Source organism: Scaptodrosophila lebanonensis, unplaced genomic scaffold, assembly GCF_003285725.1.
Source record: "Scaptodrosophila lebanonensis strain 11010-0011.00,11010-0021.00 unplaced genomic scaffold, SlebRS2 tig00000001-arrow-pilon, whole genome shotgun sequence".
NCBI lineage: Eukaryota > Metazoa > Arthropoda > Insecta > Diptera > Drosophilidae > Scaptodrosophila > Scaptodrosophila lebanonensis.
Genome location: NW_022060529.1, coordinates 23,988,630 through 24,001,960, shown reverse-complemented (window position 1 = coordinate 24,001,960; position 13,331 = coordinate 23,988,630). Strand labels below are relative to the sequence as shown.

At 36.6% G+C, this 13,331-nt stretch overlaps 1 protein-coding gene across 1 annotated transcript in view; it reads right to left on the bottom strand.

The window, feature by feature from the left end:
- LOC115620020 (aquaporin) overlaps nt 1-13,067 on the bottom strand; it is a 31,747-nt gene extending 18,680 nt beyond the window's left edge. Inside the window, exon 1 of the mRNA XM_030513124.1 lies at nt 12,255-13,067. Coding sequence (XP_030368984.1) covers nt 12,255-12,270 — 16 coding nt within the window. The 5' untranslated portion in view covers nt 12,271-13,067. The remainder of the gene's footprint in view (nt 1-12,254) is intronic.
- Nucleotides 13,068-13,331: the final 264 nt, after the last annotated feature.

Below are 13,331 nucleotides of genomic sequence, written 5' to 3'. Positions count from 1 at the left end.
ACAGAAGTCAATCGTGCGAAATTCTTCATTCTCCACTACACAACTTTGTATATCTCGGAAAGACAATGGAATTGGAAAAGCAACAAAATTAGTCTCGAAATAGAGTGCCTGCTGCCCGAGCAGAGCAACCCACAGTGTTTCTACCAACACCCACAACTTAAATTGTTGATCTGCAAAATGGTAGCAAATTGAAATCTCAATCTCGATCAGTCGCACAAAGCTATTCGCAAACACTACTCGAAAAGACCAAAATAAACAACAATAAACAAGCTGGACTTGTTGAAAGACAAGCAAGGTGCACAATTAACATGTATAACCAAATTTATGGTTTATTTGTTTGTCTTAACATGATTGCCGTAGCCAATGGGCGTACAATTTGTTTATGCAAATTATTATGCGACAAGTGGAAATCGGAAAGTACTCGTATTGCTATGAATTATAACTATCAGTAAACAAAATGTCAAACATAATTGCAGGCGCATTGCCGTTGCAAAAATGTTTTATACCCGTATAGTATAGTAATATTGTTGATTTGCGCTGTGCATTAATCAATGCAGTTACTCAATCTGTCAGTCAGTCAGTCGGTCAGCCGGTCAGCCGGTCAGCCGGTCGGCCAGCCAGTTAAGAGTCTCGGGCTGAACAGATAATAATACCGCACAAATTGAAATTAATAACTTCATCAATAGGTTGGCTCGCAATCAGCGGCTAAAAGTTAATAAGCGCTAAAAATTTGTATTAATCATTACTGTTTTTGTTGGAGCTTAGAATTGAAATGGAAATTCAAGTTCAATGAAATCTCCAAGTTGGCGACGGCGGCCACAAAAACACAAAAACACAAAAACACGTCGCCGACAGCTGCTGATGTGCGATGGCCCCTACTTACAATAAACATTAATAAGCAATTTGTTTTTGTTCAAACTTGAACTGCAATAGCGCAAAAAGTTGCACTTGAGCTTGCGAACGCCAAAGGTGCTAAAATTGTTTAATAATTGCAGTTTATTTTTTTCCACCGGCATGCCCTCAAACTTTCGCAGCCCCTTTCGCAGCGAATGTTTTTTGTAGCCATCCCCACTTACACCTACAAAAAAGTTGTTAACTCCCTTAATGCCTTATGTCAGCATACTTGTACATATGTATATATAGTATAGCCGTCGTGTTAAAAATTGCAAGTCGAGTTAGCCTGTTGGTTCCGATGTTCCTTGATATTGGGAAGTTAAACTTAAGTTACTGCCAAGCACTCTGTGAGAACCGCTTAATGCTATATCTAACGAATAACCGGCTGATTGTCGACTCTATATATAGCAGCGAACAAATTGAAGAGCATCGTATAATACTAGTCTGTATATAAGTATGTATTTACGAGTATACAACACATTGGTAAATAATCACAATACTGCAACTGAGGCCGAACTTCTTAATGTTCGTCTAAAGTTAATGCAATTTTGATTATTTGCTAAAGTCCAGCTTACATAAATGTACATACATACATACATGCTACTTGTCAATAGATGCTTAAAATAAACTGCTCAATTCTTAGTACGATCATATTGTATATTGCAAAAATTCTTCGAAATATGGTTGACAGGTATTGATTTAGGTGGAGAATATCTTCAAAAACATTTAAATTTGTAAAAGGAAACTCTTGCTTTTCAGCTTTTAGCACTGGCTCATTGGCAAATGGCTCTGCTCTTTGTTAATTGAAAACAAAAAAAAAAAGTTTTGAAAATGGCTATGACAATTAAAAAGACTAATAATAAATAAAATTCTTTACAAAGTCCGTCCACACATCTACTATGTTAAAACCATATTTTGCATTTAGTAGGGTAGACATAAACTCACAATTCAATCAACAAATTTTAAACGAAATTGATTTAATAGTATTTAATAGTTTTGTAGGCTGGCCTTTTTACTTCTAAAAACTTTGAGTTTAATTCGTAAAATACGTCTCTGATTAACTTGAAAGACAGTCAAACTGTGGTCAGATTGGCAAATAATTTGCACATAACAACGCTTTACTCAATAAAGTTTCTATGGAAACCACTTTGTTGGAATGAAAAGCAATTTGTGTTTATGAGTAATAATAATACTCCTATGTACACGCTGAATGTAAATAAAAGTTAATAACAAATAACAAATATCAAATACCAAAAACCACAACACGCTATGGCTTATCCCGACTTGAATCTTTGAAAATGATGAAGTACTGAACTTCAAACTTATATCATAATGGTTATCTTCAAACTGTCAGGTCTAAATTGATAATGAAAGCTAGCATTGGAATAATTTGAAGAATTTGATATTTACAAAAATATTATTTATCGGAAATTTATCAGTTTTTATTTATATTTTTGTATTTATGAAATTCTTTTAGTAAATACGGTGTCTTGTTTACATTGATAAGGAAACTAGCATTCATTCTATGGCGTCTAATTTTAGTCTTAAATGCGAAAGAAGATATTATTACGGAATTTGTAGAATAGGCCCATTCAACAATGGCTGATACTTAAGATATTACGCATAGTGTGGCTGACTCAGTTGTCGAAATTTGTTATTAATGGCCGACTTTCGCGAAGTCGTGTGCAAAGCTGCTTCGAGTCCCCCCTTCCGCTTGGTAACCCTTTCAATAGTCGAAACTTGGAAGCTACTACTCGTACTATCGTGCTACCAGCCGACAACTATGAAACCACTTTGACAATCTTATCGTGGAGCAATAAAGCTTATGCTGGTCATACTTGTACGCACTAATCTAAATACTATATTGAATTAGATGTCTGCTTATGCTTGATTTAACCTCCATGCTTTTGGGTTTGGCACCATTCGATTGCTGTTTGCACACGACACGTGTCGGATCTCGTTGTCTTTGTCAAATCCTTGGCAACACTTGTACACATATAGTATATGTGGTATATATGTATTTATTTGGCCAACAATAGGAGCCGCAACAACATCAAATACATGAGAGTAGAAACACAATGGGATTTGATATGATTTTTATATTGTTGTTCGTTGTTCCCTTGTATGCTGCCCACCATTGAACAGAAATCAGCAAGTTGTTGGCCAAAAATTAGGCTAAAGTAAAGTCATATAATGGCTGTGTTTGTTGCTGTTGTTGCCTAAATGATTTGCGGCAATTTGGCTTCAATTGATGTTGGCAGGGCATTTATTATAAAGGTTTGTGCAAATAAAAAAAATTACACACAATAATCACAAATTGAACAACGCTCATTGTAGAAGGTGACTCTGCTGAGGGCGTGACGACAAGGCATTGAGTTGTGATTTAACTCTCGAAAGAAAAATAATAATAATAATACGGCAAAATACAAGGCTGCATTGTTATTGTTTTTGTGCCTCATTCCCAACCACATGCTATTTCGTTTAATTATTGCCTGACTGAGCACTTGTGTGCATAAAATAATAAAGGACTTGCCCGTATAATTTAGATTTGCTTTATTGAATCGTTTATTAATGTGAAGACAGCAAATTTAGCTTTTAATTCTAGTGGTTCTAAACGCTCTTGATTTTGTTTTTTTGTGATCTTCAAATTGAAATGTTTTTCCCCCAATTTCCCTAATGTTTTGCTTCCCTCCAAATAAGGTTGGAAATAGGTTGGCAGTATAGCTGGTACAGAAAATCAATTACCCTCTATTGCTTATGGAACGAAGTTACATTTCATCTTTTCTCTGCCGATATAATGTACCAATCTGAATAAAAAGATATCTTTTTTATTATTTAAACACAGAAAAATTAATCGTTTCGACACCTGTTATAGTTTTTCTTGTAAAAAAGGGTATTTTGAATATTATTTTGATTTAGGATAAATAGGAAGAAGAACATCTATGACTTCTTTGAAAAGTTGCCTAAGAGGATAAGAATTTTGCAAATAATGTGAAGGGTATTATTGTAACAATTATCTTAAATCGTACTGTTATGCAAGCTTGCTTATTTTAAGCCCCTATAAAATGTGGGGCGAAAAAGCAGATAATTAACAAGGAGTTATTTAAACTTATAATGTATGGGTTACTTATATTTTAAAAATTAATAAAATGATAGTAGAATCGAGTAATTCTTCGTAATTGGCTTAAATATTTGGTATTTTGTAGCAATGCAAATAAATTAATGATGTGTATAAAAATCATTCTAACTGGTCATTTGGAATACAATGGTGTGTGATTAGATTAATTTTTATAATAGACCTTTGGCTTGGCTTTTCTTTGCTGTTCATTGAAAATGTATTCCAAGAATACCTATCTTCAATATAAAAACGTGTATCTTAATCAGTCTGCCGAAAATAAAAAAGTTGAGTTTTATCAGAAATTCAATTAGAAAATATCATAAACTGTCTTTAGATTCAAATTTTTATTTCCAACTGTAATTATTTTTATAATTTCTTTTTATCTTTAGATGAACCAACAATATACTCATATATGAAATGTGGGCTATTATCATTGATGTAACTTAAAATTAATTCATTCTTAAATTTGAAATAGTCAGACCAAATAAAACCTTCAGGCTATATGGGTCATAAGAATTGTATTTATAGTCTTCATTTAGAAAACAACAATTTTAAGCTTTAGAAGTAGTACATAAATGTAATTTAAAAATTTGAAAATTTGAAATTTGAAAAAATTTGTTTTGTGTGGGTTTTTATTATCAATTTACTTTATGTTTTATGTTCTAGATGTATTAACATCTTAGATTCTCGGCTTCAATTATAACGAATATACCCTTCCACCTATTCTAACGACTCATTGCCTTGAAAACAAATTCAGACTTGTTGTTAACAAATTGGCAGATAAACCAAATAAAAAGTGAGAAAGCGATATTTACAAAAATAAATAAGTAGGCGATGGTAGAGGCCTCATTAGAGATGTGACTCATACTGATAGTTTTTTTCTATTACCTAACAACTATTGTGGCAGTGTCTAGAAAATGGAGTCGGGCGCGCCACTTGAAACTAAATATACATATTAGCTTGGAGGGGCCGGGGACACTTCCTTTTGTGACTTAGAATCCTCATGACCTGATAATGGTATGGTAGTGCCATTAGGGTGCGCGTCATAAAATCTTGCCGGGAAATCGTGTTCAGTTGATATCGAAAACCTCTGACAGACACGACACGAAATTAATTAGCGAATGCACACCAAAACATGCCTGATATGATTTACTATTAGTTTTTAATTGAGAAATACCATTGGAAGCGACAAGTACATACATAGTACATCGTCATACAAATTTATATAGCGCCAGTCATTGTGTCACATTCCAAAGGCAAATGTTCTAAAAACTCGTACGTATTTATTGTGAGTTCTGCTTCAGACTCGCATTCAGTTCGGGCAAGCACGTGTAACCCACATACTCGTACTTGTCCCGTTTTGTTTGCCACGTTTAAGCAAAATTGAAATTAAAATGCAAATCAGGCACATCTTGCCCGCTTCTGCTTCTGACTTGTGATCGTTCGTATGAATTCGTATGAGACTGTGTATCGCATAGTATTCCAGCACTTTGTGCGCTTCCGCGTATGACAAGAAAACGAAGAAAAACAATTTCATATTACTCAAGAGATAAAGATCTTGATGTGTTCTCTCTATTTTTTCGTTGTTGTTAATTTCTGCTACGGCAATACACACATATGTATGTATATTGGATGAGGTAATGGGTACGAGCAACTTCAATTCGAATGTCAAGGTCAGACGCCGGGCTGGCCAGTCCATAGCGACTTGAATGGCAAAATGACGCTGTGCTTTCGCTATCGGGCCTGTGCATCAATGGAGGAGCTGCGAACCGAACAACAATTCTAATTTCAGCCAGCGCCGGAGTAGGCACTTGCACGGCAGACCAAGGCCCAAGCCCTGGCCCAGACTCAAACCCAGTTCCAGTCCCAGAACCGTAAGTTGGCCGAAAGCGCGAAAGACCGACCGCGACCGCGACTGCGACCGGCCGGCAAACCCTGTCCATATAATTTACGAGCGTGTGCTGGCATTTGAGGCCAACTGCTCGGTTGTGGTTGTGTGTGGCAATGGTGATTTAATTATATGCAATATAAATGAAATTGCATTTCTCTACAGGGCGGGCAACGAAAGCCATGCGTATGGCCAACAAGCTATTAAACTCGAGTAGAAGGGGCGGTTATATCTGATGTCGGCCTAGCCTCTTTCAAGTGCCCGACAATTTGTGGTATAAGAATTATTTCACCTGATTAGATAACTGCAAAGAATTGGAAAAACCCCACGCACTTTGCATCTGAGGCAGATTACACGATCTGCTGTACTGGTGTATTGAATGAATATTTTTTCAGCTGATCTCAAACGGAACTGTCTCTTCCTTTAATAAAAGCCTCTCTTCTCAGACATCTCCGGAATCTCTGACCAGGATTGGCTGCGAAGCAGGGCATAGCTAGGCAAATAATATTTAAAAGATATAACTTGAATTTGATTATTTTTCTTCCACGTAGACTTTCCTGGCTTATAAGGTTTTTGTATATATTTTTTATATACGTGTATTCTTTTCCTAAGATGAAGGTCAATGTTTGTTGACATAAATATAAATAAATAAAAGTGAATTCAATGTTCCCCCGACAGATATACAGCACGCGATATGCGCTGAAAATAGTTTTAAATTAATCCCAAAATGGCAGTTGGAACTTGGCCGAGCGGAAATTTGCATAGTACAAGTAATTTTGTAAATATGTTACTACTAGCCTGGCCTGTTTTAAATGCTTTTAGAGCGAGAGCCGTAAAAGTATGTTAACAATTTTGTGGCAACTAGAAAGTGGCAGGCCACGCTGCAGGCTCATAAAACATAGTAGCAGCCAAAGGAAGCTAGCGAAACCAGCGAAGCCGCACGCCAAGACATCCGTTCGACATGCTATTATTATTATTTTCACATTCTGCGCCCCAGACAGCATTGTCGATGAGCTCTGCCAGTGCCAAAGTCGCCGCAGCCTTGGCCAGCTGACTGAGTGAAAGGCTTGGCCCGGCCCGGCACACCCATATCCTGTCACAAATCACAAATGACCTGAGCAGCTTACACTCTTGGGGCGTGGTGCTGGGCCGCGTTATCCACTATTATTAGACATGAGCACACACGCCACATTAGTGGGGGCAGAGAAGATGGTGACAGGGACACAGGCACACAGGGACACGGGGACACAAGGACTCGTTGACAAACGACTTGGCACATCGTTGACGGTTGCTCCGCATGTGGCAGGGGCCGAGCTTCATTTATGGCCGGCCCATACGCAAAACTCGCATAAGTTTTTGATTTACGCACATGTGTGTGCATAAATTTCTACATCTACTATATGTATATTTTAATAAAAGTTATAGTCGGGCAAATGAAAAACTGTTTGCACGCACATATTAAATTTGCCAGCCCGGCTGGGTTCAGTTCCTCTGCCTTACTCGTATTTTTTGCTCTTGCGGCTCATTGTTCTGCTACTCGTACCAATTGTAATTGCAAACAAAAGGCGCGTGTTCGTCTACAACAATTAATCAATTTAATCGGATTATTAAGATTGTTTGCACACCTTATACAACAACTCCACCACCAACGAAATCATGAGCGTTTGTCTTAAAAGGCGATGATTTTATTAATAACATCAGTACAGTTCTTCAAAATGCAAAACTCGTTTCAGCATTATTTTAAATGTGTGTGTGTGTGGTTTTTTAACATCCACCGGCACACTGACATACCCGTTTATGTACTATGTATGTATGTACGCTTCTCATTATACTGCCATAAATTTTGTTATCAATTTATTAATTAGTCTTATGGCCTGTCAAATGGGTGCGGGGGCGTGATTTGTTTTAAGTATAGTAACTAGGCGTGATTTCAACTGGCTCATTCACAAATTCCGAATAGCTGTGGATAATTTATGAGTCTCTCGCATAGTATACACATTATATTACTTACTATACTAGTAATATGGACATCAATGGGAAGACGTCAAAATACAGTACTTCTATAATTATAAACTTGATTGAATTCCTATTATAAAAGTCATAAGCTGAGCTTTAATGTATGGCTAACTACGTGTTTATATATTTATACATTTGTTGATTCGACTTTTATTGTAATACTATATAAGTAGGAACTGTACAGACTGAAATGTCTATGCACTGATCATATATTTTTGGGGCTTGAAATGTGTATTGATTTAAATTAAATTAAATTAAATCAGAGTCAAACATCAATTGAGGGAAGCATTAGATGTAAATCCCCATAAGGTTCGTTGCTTCTAAAATTTGATAATATTGTGGACAAGTGTCTGCCTATTTGACAATATTTTGCAATTCCCACTCAATGGAATGTCGCAGAAATATAATGATTAAGCAGTACTTGTATATCTCATGGGAAATTGCACTGAGCTCAGTTCGTTGAAGTTTTAAGGCATTCCATCTCAAATCGAACTTATTATTATTATATTAATTTGTAGTTATATAACAATAACATGTTGTTCTGGCATTGCGCATTATTTATCAGAAATTGCAAAAACCCAGTACCGATCGACAAATAACCTGTTGTTGTACACAAAAGTAGTTTCGTAAGTTAGTTAGGCAGTCTAGAACGCGGGGTTACAGGTTGATTTATTTTCGCCTTAAATCTGAGTTACTAATCCGAGCTACAGCTACTGTTCTCCCGGCCATACAATTTCTCCATGATGTCATGCCAACTGCCACTGTAATTTTTGTTTTTATTATTATTTTTTTTTTGAACAAAGCACACTCGCAAAAGTAAACAGGCAACAAGTTGGCATCATTTGCGTATAATTTTATGGTGTCCCAAACAATGTGCGAGCCACTGTCCAATCAGACATGAAATATGAGCCATCCGACAAACTTTAAAGCCGCACATGACTCCAAACTGCTGGCTCAGAACTACGAGCTACGAACTACGAGCTACGAATTTGGCAAAGAAATTACGAACACGTTTCGCCATAATTTGCGGAACCCAACTCAGACAGGCGTAAAATTTCTCACGCAGAGGCCCGTAATCAATTGGCCCTCGTTCGGCTGAAGCTCAATTGGCCTTATCCCGCTATAGCTGTTGTTGTTGTTGGTGTTGTTGTAGTTGGCATTCTTGTTGTTGCTCTATTAGAAGTGAGGCCCATTACCACTCCACCAGCTTTTAGCAGCACAATACAAATATTGTTCATACAAAAGCAAAACGGTGAAAAATGAATATTTAAATCAAACAGCATCAATGTGTTAATGGTTGGCGCTATTGCTGTGAAGTTTGTTTGATCAACTGTTTAAATATATGAACAAGACTGTGACGTTAATTAGCAACGCAGTGCAAGAATTTTAATCATTCGAAGGCAGCATGAAATTGTTTCGACTTGAAGGCGTTTCGGAAATTCAATTATTTCATTCATATTAGAGTTGCCAACATTTCCAGACCCACAGATTCTGAGAACTAAAATTTTTTGGATTCGACTGCTTGATGGAGCAGGCAACAAGATAAGATCTTGTAATATACAAGTTTTTTTTTTTTTATTTCTTCGATTGAGCGATGCCTGTAATCTGTACCGAATTTTTTATACAATAGTGAATGATTGACGTATTTATAATACAAAAAAAAACTTATTTCTAAACTACATATAATCATATAATTAAGAGATTTAAAATAAAAAACAGCCTGAACGCTATACATATACTTGTATATTTATCAAAGTTTGTGATTTAGAGTAAATTCTAAGTTGAAATTGTTAAAATAAATAAATAGGACTGAATCCTTTCAGCAAAATCAGTTAAAACAGTTCAAACGGTGTTTATCCCTATTCCTACAAATTTTTATTACGAAATATTCAACTTGTACTTGGAACGAATCAGGAGCTGAAATTATGTACTGGCTGTTGTCTTTAATTGCCTTTAATTATAAATTATTTTTATAGTTTACACTAATGGGGAAATTGTGTAGAGATCATAAGCAAGTAAAACATTTTTTGAATAATTTGTAAAACTCTATTTAAGAGATTCAAATGATTTGGAGAATATCCAATACGCGTAAACTATGTTAAGATATATTATAAATCATTATCAATTTAGGAAAAAGAAAAAGTTGTAGTTTAAGGGGATCAGATTGTGATGAGGCTACCCTACTTCATATATTCGTTAATATTTCTTATCGCTGCGCGGGAACATACTCGTAGAATTCACTTTAAATGGAGTTTAATATTTGCACACAAAGGCGTGCCCAGAGTGGTGGTCATAAGTAAGCCGTGTTGCTGATGGCTCCAAAATGTTAGGCAAACAACGCAATTAAAATGGGAATGGGAATTAATAGTTTTAGTATTAAAGAAACAAACACAATTAGATGTGTTGGGTCGTGCCTTTAATTAATAACTCATTAGAGTGCACACGAGCTCAGTAAGCGAGCGTATAATTTTTGTAAATAAACGCAAAGGCATTAGCAAATTGACATAATTTGGTGCTTTAAAGTTGGTCTCGGCGCTTCTTTGTGGCCAGTTCATTCACTTCTGTCTGCGACTAGGAAGTCGTCATCATTCGTAAGTAGTTACTGAAAATCATTTACGTTGCTGTTGTTGTTCCCCGCCTGCCATTTGTTGGCTCTTCTTCTAAAAATAAACTATCTCTCTGCCTTACATGTTTGCCTATCAGTTTGTTTTCCGATTGTTGTATTGTTTTGCTTTTTGTTTTCTGTATCTTGTTTTGTTTTTTTTTCTTTTACATTCTGTCATGCAAACTTATAGTTACAAAATTCATCAAAGACGACAACGATGACGACGACTGCGACGCGCACGGAAGCAAACCTCATGGCTAATTCGCTGTCATGCTCTGGAGTTGCGAGTTGTTGCTGCGAAGCGGTATTATCGGGAGAAAACATAAATTGTTGATTAAACGCGCGAGTGGCTCAGTCAAGTCAACTGAACTCAACTCTGAAATCGATATGCACGATGTCAGGCATCAAGCGAACCCAAATGCAGGCAGCACATGAACATGAATAGAAATGGAAAAACTTTCTTCACCGCCCAGTGAAGCATCAAAGATTCAGTATAAAATTTGATTCGTGATTAATGATGGTGCAGTTATGAAACCGACTCCCAACACCCTGGCACACTCATCAACTAATCAAAAGCTACAACAGCTCATAAATGGCGTCAATTTGTTGCCCAACGGGCCAAGCTCACACAACTCTTTTCCCATATTTTTGGAATGATCCTAAACGAGAATGGAGTATATCCCATGTATATGCATTCATTTTGGTAATTCTCGCAGACTATTTGAAAAAATGTTGCAGGCTTTTTGAAAGTTAGAATTCAATTCAACAACAAATAATCAAAAGCTACAAGAGCTCATAAATGGAATACATTTGTTCTCCAACGGGCCAAGCTCACACAACTCTTCTCATATTTTTGGAATGATCCTAAATGAGAATACTATTTATTGGGTTTCGATTTCCATGCATATACATTTTTAGGGTAACTCTTGCAGACTATTTGAAATGTTGCAGGCTTTTTGAAAGTTAGAATTCAATTCAACAACAAATAATCAAAAACTACAAAAGCTCATAAATGGAATAAATTTGTTGTCAAACAGGCCTAGTTTTCTGCTCACACAACTCTTTTTTCATATTTTTGGAATAATCCTAAATGAGAATACTATTAACTCCATCTTGATTCCCATGCATATGCATTTATTTTGGTAATTCTTGTAGATTTTTTAATAAAGTGTTGCAGGCTTTTTGATAGTTAGAATTCAATTCAACAACAAATAATTTGCAAAAACAACAAATAACAAAAATTTGTTGTCAAACAGGCCTAGTTTTCTGCTCACACAACTCTTTTTTCATATTTTTGGAATAATCCTAAATGAAAATACTATTTATTCGGTTTCGATTCCCATGCATATACATTTTAGTGTAACTCTTGTAGAGTTAGAATTCAATTCAACAATTATAATTTCCGAGGCAACTGTGGCTCCGACCTATTGGGGATTCACTTTGAAATTTTCCCATTGTTCACATATTTACATATTTTTCAGAATTGGTTAAAATTTGGAATGAATCGTGGGTGGCACTCCATTTGATAAGAAGCGGGAGCGGGAGTGGGAGCGGAGGCGTGCTTCGTTGCATGCCCGATTATTAATTTCTTTTGAAACAGCCTTATCTAATTCGAAATCAAATCAAATCCAATTCAGAGACACATGTCGCACACGTTTTCAATACAATACAATACAATACAATACAGTACAATTCAATTGAATCGAGTAGCCATAATTTCAAAACACACTCACCTGTTTTCTCAACCATTTTTAAGGCGCTACTTCTTCTACTTTGGACCACACTCGAATGAACTGGCGCGTGGGTTCGCTTTTGAATTTGTTTTGCTTTCGTTTGAGGTAAAAGTGCTGGTTTGGGTACGAGTGTGTATGCGGTTTTTGCACTTGAATAAAATTATTGTGCCAATAGTTTTATTGCCAAATAATTGTTAAGGTTAAGTGTCTGCCTCTGTTGTGTTGCACAATGGTCGCCGCTGCGCAGATACTCGTACTTGACCATACAAAAACTGACTTCAAAACTGAAAAGCGTTGCGAACGTGGCGTGGTGTGGCGTGGGCTCCCAATTATAAGCAATCTACTTGTATTGCGAAAACCGCTCTCAAATGAGTTCGATATGTTGTAGTACAAAACAATTTGCAATGACAATTTCACTAAGCAAAGCGTATTTCACTTTTATTATAATTGTACTTATGTTGCCGCAAAAGTGAATTGCGCGTATCGGGCAGCCGCACAACACAAAGCCGATTTATGTGGGTTTAATTGTAATTATTTCACCTTTGGTTTGCTTCGACGAAAAATGAAAGTTCGTTTTATACTCGAAGTAAGTAGATGTATATTCGCCGTTACTCTATTATGAGTGCAACACGAGTATATTTTCCAATTTAATTAGATATTTAATGCCGCTTCTACTTCATAAAAACTTCAAACTTTCAACTAACTCTCTGACTCTTTGCAGATTTCCGTCCGCTGGCGCGCTTTTATTCAATTTCAAAATTTCAATTTTTCAATTTTTCAATTTTACTTCTTGCCGCTTTCTGCTGCTACCACGTTCAGTGCTCGAGCGTAAATAAGCGTTGGCTCACCTGTGTCTGTAACTGATATAGCAGTCTGTTCCAAACACTCGCAGTCGACGTCAGCGTCAGCGTCGTCGTCGAGTATTTGCCAGCAGCTAACTTGGCTCTGTCTGCCGTCTGCCGTCAGTCGTCGGCCGTCAGCAGAGGCAGCAGCGGCAGCGACAGCCGTTGAAATTGCAGGCAAAATCATTTGCTTTTGGTTAGGCTCTGACAGAGCACAGTGGGGCCTTATTGGCAA